General features: G+C 34.4%; 1 protein-coding gene across 1 annotated transcript in view; it reads left to right on the top strand.

Annotated features, from left to right (window-relative positions):
• Window positions 1-15,762, top strand: part of COL24A1 (collagen type XXIV alpha 1 chain) — a 298,672-nt gene that overhangs the window by 56,677 nt on the left and 226,233 nt on the right. Inside the window, exons 11-12 of the mRNA XM_040987252.1 lie at window positions 184-228; window positions 13,876-13,929. Coding sequence (XP_040843186.1) covers window positions 184-228; window positions 13,876-13,929 — 99 coding nt within the window. The remainder of the gene's footprint in view (window positions 1-183; window positions 229-13,875; window positions 13,930-15,762) is intronic.

Genomic DNA, 15,762 nt, shown 5'->3' with positions numbered 1-15,762 from the left:
GGAATAGTGCCACTGTAAATTAATATGCATAGAGAAGCTTTTCTGAACATCACAGATGTTTGTAGAACAAATTATTTCTCTTATTTTGGCATTCATGGTTAATTGTTACTTAGGTAAGGTGCTCTATAGTATACCATTGATTCATTGAACAAATGTTTACATGTGACTTTTCTTGTACTCTAGGGCAGTCCTGGGAGCCGTGGAAAGAGAGGTCTTAAGGGAAGGCAGGTAACTTGGTTATTTTTTCTTCAAGTTGTTTTTTTTTTCTCATCAGTTTACACATCAGGGTATGCTACTTTTGTTATTATTGTGGTCCATAATCCATATCAATTAAGACAGCTTGATTTTTTTTCCATTTTAGAAGTATATTCTGCAATGCTTAAGGATGTAGACTTACAAATAACAAATTTTATTACTTCTATTAATGAGTGATGCTCTTGTCTCCAAGGCAAGTAGCTAAAATGTCACAGAAGCAGGGGAACAATGTGAAACAGTGAAACTTTTCAGCCTTTTTTCATTTGTTCAGATGCTTGAGAGGCTTTTTAGTGGCTATTTTTGGTTTATTGCATGGAGTTTCACTTGTCTGAGTTAAAAGAAAACTCCAAACAGTTGCATTATGCAAACTGTGAAGTCTTAAAGATTTGTAACAGGGAGCAGCATGGCAATTCTACTTATTGCCAGGAAAATTTCACAGCAGCTTCTGTGAGCCACAGACACTGAAAATCCAAGAACCTTCAACCTCCCTGCATAGTCCAATCTCCACCAGGAACTGGCATGTGGTCTTGAACTGGCTACCCTTTAGCTGAGTTGCTTCTGGATGCTGTGTATTCTGGATGCTCAGTTCAGTATCATTGCAGACAAACTTCTTTTTAAAAGCTATCACTACTTTTTTTTTTATCATAATCATCAGCCATCCCTGAGATGATGGTAGGGGCCTGTTGGCTATGTCTGTGTTGAATTCTTCCATGGCTGCAATCCTCAGCGCCAGCAGAAGGCAGGTCAGCATCCTTACTTGCATCAGCAAAGGGTTGGAAAGGGTGGAGGTCCTCAATAGCAGGCATACAGTGTGGTTTCTTTTTGTTGGTAGAGTTAAGAAGTGAAAGGCTGTCACTGAAAATAGCACTGGGGTTGTCAAAGACAGAGCATCAAGAAATGAGAGGACTCCAGGGTTAGGTTCCTGGGTCCTTGATGGCGGCTCAGCAACTGGTAATCCAGAGGTATTTAGTATGTATACTTTTCCTGTCGGTTTAGAGACTGGTTAGGTAGAGCTTCTTATAGTCTCAGTTAAAAAATAGGGGAAAAAAAGTGAATTTACTAGGTAATACAATGATCTCAGAAATGAGAGGAAGTTTGACATCATTCGGCACCTCAGTATCAACAAATGAGGACACTGGTCCAGGGAAATAGCCTCAGATTTTCTTAACTAAGTTACTGCAGTGAATTAGACACCTGCTTTTCACATGAGCTCCTTTCATTACTGTTCAAAGACATTTACTGGGGTAAGATATTCAGTGTCATAGAGAGTGTGTTCTACAGTCTATGAAAAAAAACAAAAAATTTTTTTTTTCACAACTTTTCTAAAATGTTGGTGTACCTGAATAAAATCATGGACATAATGCTAAAGCATCATAGAATGTTTATTTGCTGTTTGGACAGTTTCTTGGGATAGAATCCTACCTTCATGTCCAGTCCAACTTCCTGCTAATGCACCTGTAGTGCCTTGGCTGTGCTGCGTGTTGGAGAATGAAGCAATGGATAGATTTTTCTCTTGATATGTGTGTCCCATTCTCTTTATTTGTCACTCTGGCTTTCAAGGAAAATAATAAAACTTAAAAAAAATAATAAAGTCAAGAATTGAGCACAGCTCTTCTCAGTCTAAATCCAGAATCCTGTTCATTCTTTATTTCTGTTTTGTCTCTACACACCCTGCTTAGCAGAGGCATAATTTTATTTTTCTTCATGCTTAACCAAAATTCCTTTAAAGATATCCTTTAATGTGTCTTAATATGTGTTATGATAAACTTTCAAAATTGATATATGATATATGGACATTTTAGGGTATGAATGGCAGTTTGATACATATATATATTGTCTAGCGAATAAAGTAGGATAATTAGCATTTCCACCTTCTTGAATATTTATCATTTCTTTGTCCTGGGAACTGTATAACATTTATAATAAATTGTTACAGAGTGTAGTGTACTGCAACTACTAAACTTTTAGAAAAAGAAAGCCAAATGTTTCATTGTCCTGTGTTTATATCAATGTTAATCTTGCAACAATTAAAACAGAAACTACCACTACCAAATTATCATCATTGCCTTATTATCTAGAATTGTGCCAAATATTGTGTATGCTAATTCATTTAATAATACAATGTTATATGTGACAATACTTTAACAATGTAAAATATATTTGGTATGTTTTTCTTAATGATCTAGCCCTGATAGGCATACCTAAGCAGAAATACATCTCTATTGCATGTCAGATTTCTAATTTAAATTTTTGGATCAGAGCTTTCTTAAAGTTGATAGTAGGCCGATTTTTATTTTACTCCTCTTTATTTTGTATCTTCTGATTTTTAAAAATCTTCCTTCTGTCAAAATTTATCATAAGAAAGAGCGAATAAATCATTTACAATAATGTGTACATTACTTCCAAATGGAAGTTTTGTATTTTTAAAAAATTTATGAATTTTTGAAAATCAGAGTTAAGAAGGGAGAAAGGTCTTCTATTTGCTGGCTCAGTCCCCAAGTGGCTGCAACGACCAGGACTTAGCCAGCCAAACCCAAGAGACAGGAGTTCCATTCAGATCTCCCATAGGGTTGGCAAGGGCTCAGTCACTTGGATAATCTTCCACAGCTTTTCCCAGGCTATTAGCAGGGAGCTAGATCAGAAGTAGAGCAGCAAGGACACAATCTAGCACCCATGTGAAATGCTAGTGTTATAGGTGCTGGCTGTGCCCTCTGCACCAGAAAATGCCAATTCCAGTACTTAATTTAAGTGTAAAAATTCTAAAAAGAAAATATGTAACTTGCAATGTGAAATTTTGACAATGATGGAAGAATTTTGTTAGGTCCCTGTTGTATATCACTTATCATGTTTTCATTTATTAAATATAAGCTGTACTTTTTTATGGCTGATCTCATATAAATATTAATTTGAACTTGGCATCAGAATTATAAATAATTTGCAATACCATACTCCATAATAAATTATAAAATTACTCATGGAAATTCATAGATAGCTTCTAATTTCTTACTGTATAGCTGATTATAGAAGTGGATAACAGGATTCTATTAGATTCAGAAAGAGTTGGAACTGTGGTGAAATAATGATGAAATGATTATCAGGCCGTTGATTGAACTATTCTTTACAAATTTTGTAAAGTTTTAGTGATTTAAAATATGTGCATTTATCTTGGATTTGGATCCTTAGAAAAGTTATATTTGGAAAAAACGTGTATTCAATTTTTCTGAGCTTAACAATCATAATAGGAAATCTGTCAGGTGCTGTAATCTGTCATGTATACTATGCATACATTGATTTATTTTTGCCACAAAGTGATTAGGCCATATTTTTAAAAAGAAAATCTGAGTATGGTACTTAGAAAAAGATCCAGTTATAACCACAAGTTAAATAATGACAAGATTGAATTTAGAGACTGTTCCAGAATATTTATTATTTTGTGCGTAAATGCTCCTCTTTATGCTTTCTATTTCAAATCATTTTCAAGTAGCTTTAACAATAAAGGAAAATTGGGAATGGATATTTTGCAGCACAGGACATATGAATTTTATTTTAGATGGTTCAAATTCTATAAAAAACTTGGTAATTTTTGCTATTTTATAATACTAAAAGGAAAAGATTTTTTTAAGGAAGGTGAATGCAGCCTTTTGTCTTGGTAATTTTTTCAACTGGCTGAACAATTTAGTTGTTGTTTCGTGTGAGGCATATGTCCATATAAAGGCAGAACTAAAGGGTTCAAGGTTATAAAAATGAGACCAATTCCTAAACATTTTTTTTAAATGCAGGAACATTGAGATGCTGAAATCTGAATATGTCAGTGTCTAAGGACCTTTTGACTATATTTCAGACAGATATTTCCATTTTTGTTGTAATGGTAGTAGCTATTTAAAGTTTATGGTAGATGTTTCATTACGGTTCTGTTGTGTGTATTTCATATTATTTCACTTGCTGTTAGTAGAATAATATTAGTAGAATGTATTAGAATATATATTAAAATATATCACTTTCTGTTAGTAGAATAATACTGGAAAATATACTTCATTATAATTATAGCTCCTGCTTAATTATTTTTATGTATTATTTTTATGTATAATATTTCTAGATTTACAAGTAGCTCATCTGTTCAGATTTTAGGTAGACGGAAACAGTTTCATGAACACAAAATATGATTAATTTTAAATAATTCTTATAATTTGTAGAGCAGCTTTATATATTTTATAGTTTGGGTTTTTAAATCTCTCAAATTAAGGCTAGAAATCAGTGAAATAAATCGGTTTCCTTTGTGTATGTGATAAAAATACTCTGGCAATCAATATATGGAAGGTAATAAACATGAAAACTTATATTTGGGTATATCTAAATATTCATATGAATAACTGTTTTATTACCAAGTTGGATCATCAGCTAAAACTTCATGTTTGGTATGAATTATTGTCATTGTATTATATATACATGTATATATAGCACACAAACTTAGACAAGTGAAGATCTTTTTTTCTTTCCAAAATTGTCCAATGGGTAAGTTACTAAGCTTAGATTTAGAAAGATGTTACTAATCATGTACTCAGTCCGGTTTCCAAATGGCCACGTATTCCCCTGTGTTGACATAAAACATGGAATTAACAATGTTTTGAGTGAACTGAATGGTGTCTGTATTGTTTGAACACAAAATTCTAGGAATGCAAAAAGGAAGTGGCTCTCCTAGGTGGTATAAATAGCACATAATTTCTCTTGAAATGTACAAGGTTTAAAATAATTATTGTTTAGCTCCAAATTAATTTTCAGAGTTAATGTTTGTGTTATCTATATTTTTTTTAGATTTTAAAAAATAAGTTATACGAGAAGTGGGGGTTGGAGAGGACAAGAGAGAGATGTAGGGGGATCTGGGTGGGGGTGCAAGCCCATGTAGTGGAACACTCCCTAAATGCCCTCAGCAGCTGGCCTGGGCTAGGACCTAAGCTAGCCACCAAGTATCCCATTTGGGTGGGAGGGATTCAAGGCCTCCAGGATGCTGGAGCCAGGATCCATATCAGGAACCAAGCCCATGTCCTCCACGTGGCATGCAGATGTCTAGATTGCCAGGCTAAATACTTATTATAATTATTTCTATTTAAATAGCATTTCCCAGATGATTTCCTTTTTGTCAAAAGAAAACAGTATATTCACTTAGGGCCCACAGATTTAGTTGATATTTGTAACATAAAGAGTGTTTTTTTTTAAATCAATGACAACAGCTTAACATAGGAAAACAGTTTTTGTTAGGAATTTGGTGTGATTTGAAATCAATGAGTATTGAAAATAGTCACATTAGTAAATTCACTTATAACTTGGTCTCAAGTTGCTGGCATTTCAGATTTTTTCCTTGCTTGCATAAGCTGTTTTTGACTTCAGGAGCAATAGCATTAAATGCTTCCTAATCACTGCAGTGACCATCTGTGGTCATAGTTACATACTAGCCAATTTACGTGTGTCCTCATGTTTCCAGATAGTGATGTGGTGTCATCCTCAAGTGCTCTGCCCCTCCTTCCCTCTTGTTTCCCCTTACATGTCATAGCTGCATCAAAACCTTTTACTGCCAGTTAATGTTAGAGACACTCTTGGGGCTCTAGGTGCCTTCAGTAAGGTAAAGTTAAGAGAAGAGGAACATACCTGGCACGTCTGCTGCCTAAATCCCCACTTCACAGGTGCTGGGATCCTATATGGGTGCCAGTTATTGTCCCAGCTGCTCTGCTTCCCAACCAGCTCTGTGCTTGTGGCCTGGGAAAGCAATAGAGGACAGCCCAATGCCTTGGGTTCATGCACCCATGCGGGAGACCCAGAAGAAGCTTTCAGCTCCTGACTTCAGATCAGCTCAGCTTTGGCTGTTGCAACCACTTGAGGAGTGAACCAACGGATGGAAGTCTGTTTATCTTTTTTCTGTATATCTGCCTTTTCAATAAAAATAAATAAATCCTTAGAGAGAGAGAGAGAGAGACCCATAGACCATTAATAACCCATCCTTTTTCTCTCAAGATATTTGAGTTCAACTAAAGTCCATTTTCTAGAGACACCAGTTAAAAACTTGATAGAAACAATCTATGTTGATCAAGACTTTTAAAAACAGCATAACTATTTTTCTACTTCACATGGTTTACTCTGTTAATTTGAAAAATTTTTTGGAATGTATCTGATATAAACCAGATTCTTTAAAAGCATAAAACCATCCGGTGGTTCATACTGTAAAAGAAGAATGCTATTTTTAAAAAATAGGGAAGGAAGAGAGAGAGAGCATTTGTATGCGCTTAGTAACTTTGTGTTTCATTTGTTACACCTAACTGGAAATAGCTCAAATGGCTTCCTTTTAGTGCAGTTTTAAACTTTTTGTAGTATCACAGTCAGAAAACTGTATACTTGCTTTTAAGAAAGCATTTTTAAACTTTTAGCTTAATTTAACTAGAAATTTGTTACTAAATTGACCATGCATGTTTTTTTATATGGATCCACAGACCTGAAAAATAAAAAGCAAGAATTGACTTGCCAAGAGTGAATATAAATATTAATCTGAAATGAGATTTTCTTTCAAGATCTAGAAAATTTCTTTCAGGAATTTTATCAGATCTGATAGAATTATAATCAGCTTATAGGGCATTTTATATTTGAAAAGTTTTTTTAAATTTTTATTTGAAAAAAAAAAAACCATTGCAGCCTTAGAATGGTGAACAAAAATAACTCCCTTATGCCATCCAGGTATCAGACATACTGACTTTTCTAACCACGCAGGAGAACCTCCTCTGACTTGAGTGGAAGTGAACTCTATTTTGGCTTCTAACTTCAATTAACTTCAGAATATAAAGTCTTGCTTGACATCTGTTGACAGTTGCTATTCTTAGTCCAAGACAATCTTAAACATACATAGCACAGTAGTGTGTCATAAATGCATCGCTTAAATATTTATTATTTATTTGTTTATTTGAAAGGCAGATTTTACAGAGACAGGTGAAGATCGACTGGTACACTTCTCACGTGGCTACTGTCAGGTTCGCCAACCCACAGAGAAAGGTCTCAGTGAACTGTTGGAATGAGGCTTTCACTTGGGGGGAAGGGAAATCCGTTTTGGGACCTTTTCTCCATTCAGTGTTGAGGCACAAAGTGGGAGCCGCACGGACAAAAAGGCGCACAAAGACACATGCAGGAGGCTTTTACACTCCTGGTGGCATGAAAGGGGGAGCGGTACCGCTCCAGATCTTATTGGGAAAAGTGCCTGTTGGAGTCTGTCATTGGTCCGGCAGGGGTCCATTGCATATGACCATAGATCTAAGCTGCCTCTTCTGGGTCTGGCCTGAGGTCTGCATGTCTCATCAGGTTGATGCAAACTCCATCCACCTCCGTGATGGCGGAAAACATCAGCTACAACAGCCAGAACTGAGTTGATCCAAAGCCAGGTGCCAGAAGCTTCTTCTGGGTCTCCCACATTCTCCTTTGCTTTCCCAGGTCATGAGCAGGGAACTGGATTGCAAGCCCGACAGCCAGGACATGAGCCTGTACCCATATGGGATGCCGGTGCCATAAGGTAGAGAATTAGTGTACTTTGCCACTGTGCTGGCCCCTCAGACACATACATTTTAGGGGATTTAATGACTATTTTTTTTGTCTTTGGAAAAGGTTGCAATTATTATTATAGTAAACTAGTATTGTTTGAACGTTGTGGGAAACTGTCATTAATTTTTAACTGTATTCAAAGAAAATGTATTTTCTAGATTGTACTTACTGGGTAGAACCTTAAGAACTATATTTGGTGATATATACTATGAAAAGATGTATGGAAGATGTCATGAATTGGAATTAATCCAGCCTATAATGTTGATAGACACTAAAAATAAGGATATCCAATCAACAAAACTGACACGTGAAGCAAGCATATGCTTTCATAAAGACGTAATGCCAGCAGTTGAATATTCAGCTTCTATTTAGTTTCTAGTATGGCTAACATAAAGAAAAACTCTGTTTTATAAATTTTCAAAATCAGAAGTATGAATATATTTCTGACAAGTAGGTCAAGGGTTGTGTTTAGTGTTTTCTTTGAGAGAAACTGGATAAAATAAGGCAAGATCATTATGACTGAGGTGGAACACAATGGGTACCTAATCAAACTTTCTTAGACAAAGGACAAGGAAAGATTGCAGTTCTCATACCTGGAGAGAAAGGTGGTAACTTGTATTTAAGAACAATGCAGGAATTTCAGTCTAAGAAATGAGACTCACCTTAGTCCTCAGCCTACCTTGATGTTCAACTTGAACTGGGAATTCCTACTGATTAGTCCCAATTATTAGAACAGGATTGACTTTTCAAGTATTAATCAAATTGTCTCAGCTATGAGAAGTCTGTAAAGACTGCCTCGTTTTATGCTACTCCACACTGCAGTCTTTTCCTAAAGTGGGCTTGCTTTATCCTTGAAAGATTTAAAACGACAGTATTTCTTGCTGTGCCACAATGCCATCCCAAGGAGACTGGTAAACATGCCTTGACAATGGGATACTAGACTTTGTGTCATTGACTATATCCACGATGCCATGACATACTTAAATAGCAAATGTTGAACTTGTGACTTGCTGAAGAACTATACTATTGTAGTAATATGGAGAGGGAACTGTGGAAGGTGAATCCCTATGCCTATGGAACCATATCATAAAAAGTATATTTTTGTATATTTGTAATGCATAACAGTGATTTTAAGTTTTATTTTAGTGTTTCTAGTCCTATGCAAAGACAAAACAAGCAAATTGTATTTGTGTTATCAATGATACCTGTTTACTTCATGTGTCTTCTGTGATCATTTTGCTGTTGCTTTACTTAAATTGAATATGTTATTTTTAAATCTTACCATGGGAAAAATATACTCCTTAGTAGACTTTTTAATTGCTTTTACTTTTAAAAGCCACGGATGGAGCTATTGTAACCATTTTATGGTTATTTGGCCCTTGTCTTTTCCTAATTATTTTATGCTTTATTTTGTAGAGCTAAAGAAGGACATTTTACTAAGCATAGAAGCTTTTCATTTTTTAAAGATATTTAAATATTCTATCATGCAATCTAAGAATAATCTAAGCTAATAATACCACACTTATGAAGTACTTAGGGTATTCATGGAAAAATATGTACCATTTGCTGTAAAAATTTTGGCAATGAAAATATGTGACTACAAACTCTTAGATTCATGATTGGAAGAATTTAAAAACTTCCTCACAATAAATAAGGTATGTGGTTACAACTGAATGACTAACAAGCAATAATGTATTAGACAACACAAAATGCTGGTGAGATGACCTTTAACAGGAATTAGTTACCCAAACAATAGCCAAATATAATAATGACTTTCTGGCAGTGACTGTAGAATATTTTAAGATTTGATGGGAACTACTTCAAAAATTCATGATAAAGCAACCAACATGAGACAGTGATAAAAATAACAAATTATTTCTGTACATAGAATTTAAGTTAAATAATATATTCAATGGAGGATGGAGTAAGTGGATAAATGCAGTCAAAAGATAAAGATAAAAAGCATAAGGTTTTTCTAACTTTAAAAAATTGTAACAATCATGCATATTTATGGGGGTGCCACGTGATATTTTGAAATGTGTAGACCTTGTATACATCAGCATAAGCCTTTCAACTACTCAAACACATCGTTTCTCAGGGTGAAAATATTTAAAACTCTTTATTCTAGCCTTTTAAAGTTGAAATTTTAAAAGTACATATTACTCAGTTCAGCAAAGTTGCTACAGGAGAAAAGTCAACTAATACCTGTATATTATTTTAAACTACTGGAAGAACAAGAATTTGATGTTAACGGGTTCTCCATTTTTTAATGCTTGTTGTAGAACATAGAATTTGTGTAGTAAGATTTTTTAAAAAAAACTGTTTGTAATACTGCCTCTTTATATTTTTGTTCTCTTTCCTAGATAGGGGATAGTCACCAGTTTTATGGGAAGCTGAGCTGGACAGTAGCTCTTTCCACTGGATGGGACAGGGAGTGTGACAGAGGAGAGAGGAGAATAAGTTCTAAATTAATTACATCCTCTAGCCAATCTTGTGTGACTACCCAGGGATTTTTCATTTTGTATTTAATCCAGTTTCTTGGTCAGACTGATAATACCTGTAGGTTTTTTTTTTTAAAGAAGAACTTTATTGAAATAAAATTTACATACCTTAAAATACATCAATTTAAGTGAATAATTCAGTGGTTTTAGGCAACAGAGAATTGCAACGTAGTAACAACACTAATTTTACAACATTTCCATTATGTGTAAAGAAGTCCAGTACTCAAGCGCAGTCACTTGCCATTCTTTACCAATGTTGTCAGCACCAAGAGATCACTAATCTATTTATGTCTATATGGTGTGCCTCTTCTAGACATTTATTATGCAGTGCCTCCCCCCATTTTTACTTATTTCCTTAAGATTTCTGGAAAACCTATTTCTGGTCCATCTAAAGAGTTAATCATCTTTAGGATTCCATTTTTCTTACAGTATTTCCCGCTATGTTTCCATTTACCTCTTTATTCTGTTTCAAGTACAAATATTACTTCATAATGACTAGTATAATGTATTACAGATTTGAAGCTTGTTGACAGCAGAATTTGACTTCCAAAGACATTGAAAGCAAATGCTTGCTTGAACTTGAGCTGACTTGGAGGGCTGTATGTATACAATATGTTTGACCACACAGATGGTTTTCACATTTTCTTCTCGTGGCAGAGTACAAGAAATTGTACTTCTAGCATGAGGTAAACAAGTGGAAATGTATTTTTACCCCATTAAAATATCATTTTTATTTGTACTTTTTGTGTTTTAATATTATTATTTTCCATGATGCAGTTCTGTAGGTATAGGGATTCCCACCTTCCCCCTGCCTTTCTTCTTTCCCCTTTTTCCCCTCCCCACCACTTTCCCCATATTGTTTCAGTAGTATAGTCCTTCAGCAACAGTCACAAGTTCAACATTCTGCTATTTAAGTCTATCATGGCATTATAGCTATTGGCTATGGTTGAAATACAGTACCATATTGTAAAGGTATATTTAACAGTTTAACTTGGAGTACTCTTTTTGTTCGTAAGTAAACTATCTCTTAAGTTTAACCCATTAATGTTTATACTGAGTAACCAATGATATTTTTTTTGCATTCTGCTAAAAATATTTGACACTGACTTATTTAAAGAGGTAATAAAAATCTAAAGGTGAACTTTAATTTCTGCAATTGCTATACTTTTTAAATGTGTCTTATGAAATGATTATAATAGTAAGTCTTGGGGCCATAATTTTTGCACAATGAATTAAGAAGACATTTGTGACATCGGCTTCCTACATAAGCAATGGTTGAGATCCAGGCTGTTTTGCTTTTGATCAAGGCCTGCTAACACACCTGGGAAGGCAATGGAAAATGACCCAAGGGTCCTGCTCCCATATGACAGATGTGAAAGACACTCTTAAGTCATGGCTATGATCTCGCCCTAGGTCTAGCTGTTATGGACATTTGAGGAGTGAACCAACAAATGAAGGATCTCTCATTAGAAAAATGTCTGAACAAGATCTAGTTTGGGTCACTAAGATGGTTAAGACAGTTGTTTAAACAGAGTCCTGTCAGACAGTTGAATTCTGTTAAAATTTAAGCAAGAAGCATCATCAAATTGACAGAAGGGTGGTAAAACCTTTGACGATTTTGAAGTTTATGTGAAAATAGCCTAAAGAGAGCAACAGTTTACAAATTGGTAACTCATTTTGAGCAGAGGAAGGAGTCCAACCATGTGGCTTGGCAAGCTAAGCTGCTGCTTTAGACACTGGTATCACTCATTGGAGGGCAGATTCTAGTTCCAGTTGCTCTGTTTCAGACCTTGTTTTTTGCTAAAGTAGCTGAGAAGGCAGTGTAAGTTATTAAAGTACCTGGGTCTCTGCCACCTTGGTGGGAGACCCACATGAGTTTCTGAGTTGCTAATTCCTGGTTTCAGCCTGGCCCAGCCCTGATTGTTGAAGGTGTTTGGGAATGAACAATTGGTGGAAAGTTCTCCCCTCTTCTCTCTTCTGCAGCACCAAATCAGAAAATCTAGTTCAATTTGTAAGAAAAAATTAACTATACTCTTATTGAAGAGAACCGGTGATTGACAACAGAAGCAAGAACCAACACTGTAGAGATGTCAGTTGGATCATGAGACACTACTTAAAATAATTGAAATGGGATGTAGAACATGGCTTTGCCACCACAGTCCTGAAAGCAAAGCATAAATGAAGCAATGACTACCAAGAGGAGGATGTGCCCAAACATAGCAGAAGTAGACTGGTTAAAAGCAAAAGTCACAGCAGTGGGTGTTTTGTTTGTTTTTGGATGTTCAAGGCATTTTGGAACTTTCTAAAAGGACACAGAATGATAGCATATGGATGCAAAAGATCTCTACAGTTAGAATTACAAAATATTAAGGAAAGAAATAGAAGACTCAAAAAATGAAAAATATTCCATGAGACTGTTTTGAGAACATTAACCAAAACTTTAGCAACAGCTTCCCTTAGGGTGCTTCTGTCCACAACCATCCTCCTGGTCAGTCCTCTCATTGAGCAAGAGCTGTTTTTCAGACTCAGTGAGAAATCATCGGGTATCACCTTCAGATCTTAATTTGGCTCATTATGAATTCTGCTTTCTAATCGTAAAAACACACTTTAAAAGCATCCGTTTTTCTTCAGTTGATGACATTAGAAACATTTTATTGAAATGATTAAATGCCTAAGACCCTGCGCTTTTTCGGAATGGGTTAAGTGGCTGGTGTCATTACTTGCAAAAGTGTCTTGAGACATGTAGAGCTTATGTTAAGAAATAAAGATTGTGCTTTTTGTTTCAATTCCATTTCTGTACAAGTATAGAAAAGTACAATCCCTTCATAAAAACTAGCAATAACTGCATATTGACAGTTATTTTACAGTTTTTACTTTATTATACTTCATAATTTTACAATACAGTAGGTATTTGAAAGGCTTTGATTTTCAGTGGTAACACATTTTATATTTAGAGAGTTTATGTGTATTGTGGTTTTCTCCAATAAATTTACTCATAAAGATCTTTCTGTTTCTCATGTTGTAACTTGAAATTATGAGTTACACTATTCAGTATAGCATAGTAGAAAATGACGAACTCTTGGATTCCAACTGCCCGCCATCCTATCTGTCTCCAGTGTCTAACCTGTGTAATACACCCTCGTCTCTGTGCTTTAATTTCACCAAGTGCAAAATGAGCATATTAGTACTGTGAAGTTAAAATATATAAAATAATGTGTTTCAGAGTTTCATCACATGCTAAAGACTTTTTCATTGTCTGTGGTATCAGATAGCAAAAATCACTATCCGTAGTGGTCACCAGGACATCTTGATTACATTCTGTCTCTTAGTGATTTTATATAGGGGAGTGGACAAGTTTCTATGCTCTTCAAGTTAGCTTTTGCAATATGTAACGTAGAATTATTTTCATAATTTATGGTACTTAATGAGGTTAAACTACAGTTCAGAGGTTATATTTTTTACTGTTTTTTCTTTAGGAAACATGACAAGGAAGAGATTCCTATGTGTTAAAGGCTTTAACAGCATTTTGTCTCTTTCCCAATGCCAGGGTTTTCCAGGTGACTTTGGGGAAAGAGGCCCAGCTGGTCTTGACGGCAGCCCTGTGAGTACATTTTGATAGTCCAACATTACTGTCTAGGTTATTTATATTCGATAGCAAGTGTACTTGCCATCCTCATTATCACGCTTCTGAATAAACACTTGTAGCTCCATTTCTAAGCTGTGGGGCACACTTCAGTTTGTGATTTTTTTCAACATAGGAGATAAACCCAAGATATTTTGGATAAATTGCATCAGGATATAATCACAACCATTGATTATTTTTGACTTTGTTAAGTATTATTGCTTAAAATATTACAAGTATGTGATCATAACAACGACATATAGAAATGAAGAGGCTGACATACCTCGTGTTAAAATCAATACACTCTGTGCTTGTGCTTTTGAACTCCCACCTGTCCTCAGTGCCCTACTTGCTAGCATTTTATTATAAGTCTTGTACTTAGGGTTTACTCAGATATCAATATTCAAATTGGGGAAGAGTTACCATTCTAAATTCAGTTTAATGTTATTATCAGTGAGTAATGAGAGATGGTGGTAGCCTTGCTTTTTGTTCTCAAGTAGCTTATCCTAAGCACTGCAATTAATATTCTCTCTATGAGTTTTTAAATTTGAATTAGAAGCAGCCACAAAGTCTTATAGCCTAAATAGGGAATAGTTTCAATATTTAAACATCTTTAAACTACTAATGTAATTTGAGACTAGTTTCTTTTTTATTTCTCTTCCAAATTATCTGTGTTAGCAATTCAGTGAATTTAACCAAGCTATTACTTGTTGTAAGGAATGATAAATATAAGTGGAATTAACTTTCAAATCAGTTGTTAAAAACTTGACTAATTTGAGGTATGATGTTAACCATTTTTTCTTGCCTGGAATTCTAGGGAATATTCCTATTTTAGGAATAATAAAGTAAGCATTATTTAGGGTTTATTTCCAAAAAATATAAATTTTACATATCTAATATAAAACCATATTTAATTTTTGGTTACATATGCATAAGATATATTACAATTGATCTCAAAATTTTTAAAACTCTTTTGAAATATTTTAAAAATTGTTGCGAAGAATATTTTGAGTCTTTGAAATATTTCAAAGTGCAACAGTAGATATTTTTAGTTTATTGATTTTTAAGAATTTGAAGTGTGAAAAAATTAGCAAAAGCTATTCCTCTACTTTCTTAATAATAAGGCACTGGCTTAGAGTAGGTTAGGGACATTTAAAGCCTGCAGATATAACAGAATGAGTTCTAAAGACTCATCAAACACCAGCTAAAAGTTTATAATGATGATTAAAAATCTTGTGTAAATAACATAGCAATGTTGGTAATTCCTTACATCTGCATAGCATTTTGTAAAAATGTTCAATACTTTCTATGCTTAGGAAAATTGTGTTTTTATTGTATTTACAGCAATGAGAAATTTTATTCATTTTCTAAATTAAGTTTAAGATTTTTAAATAATGTGCTTTGGGAGTTACAGTGTTGTGAATAGTAAATAAATACCTAACTTTTCATATATTTCAAAAAAGGTAGTGGAAAATGAAATTAAAAGTCAGTTTATTTTAGTGCAAAACTGATTGAAATTTTGCATTCTTTTATCATAATAAATTTTTTTCTGTGAACTTTTTGAAGGCCTACTTATAGGTTACTTATGTCTTTAATGTTGATTATGTTGGAGTTTACTTGCTTTATCAAATATACAAGAGACATTAAGAGTTCTGTATCTTAAACTTGGTGCAGTCATTGCCTCCCAAAACATGAAGTAAGTAGTACTTTTATTTAAAAATTGGTTCCATGGTTTTCTGCATAAATTAAAGACATTTTAAGAGTAGGAATTACAGTAGTTATCTGAGATAGATTAAAATGTCCTAGAAAATT

The sequence above is a fragment of the Ochotona curzoniae genome, unplaced genomic scaffold (genome assembly GCF_017591425.1).
Source record: "Ochotona curzoniae isolate NIBS_2020 unplaced genomic scaffold, NIBS_Ocur_1.0 contig_4612, whole genome shotgun sequence".
Taxonomy (NCBI): domain Eukaryota; kingdom Metazoa; phylum Chordata; class Mammalia; order Lagomorpha; family Ochotonidae; genus Ochotona; species Ochotona curzoniae.
The sequence above is the reverse complement of the archived record's forward strand: the minus strand, read 5'-3'. Positions and strand labels throughout refer to the sequence as shown.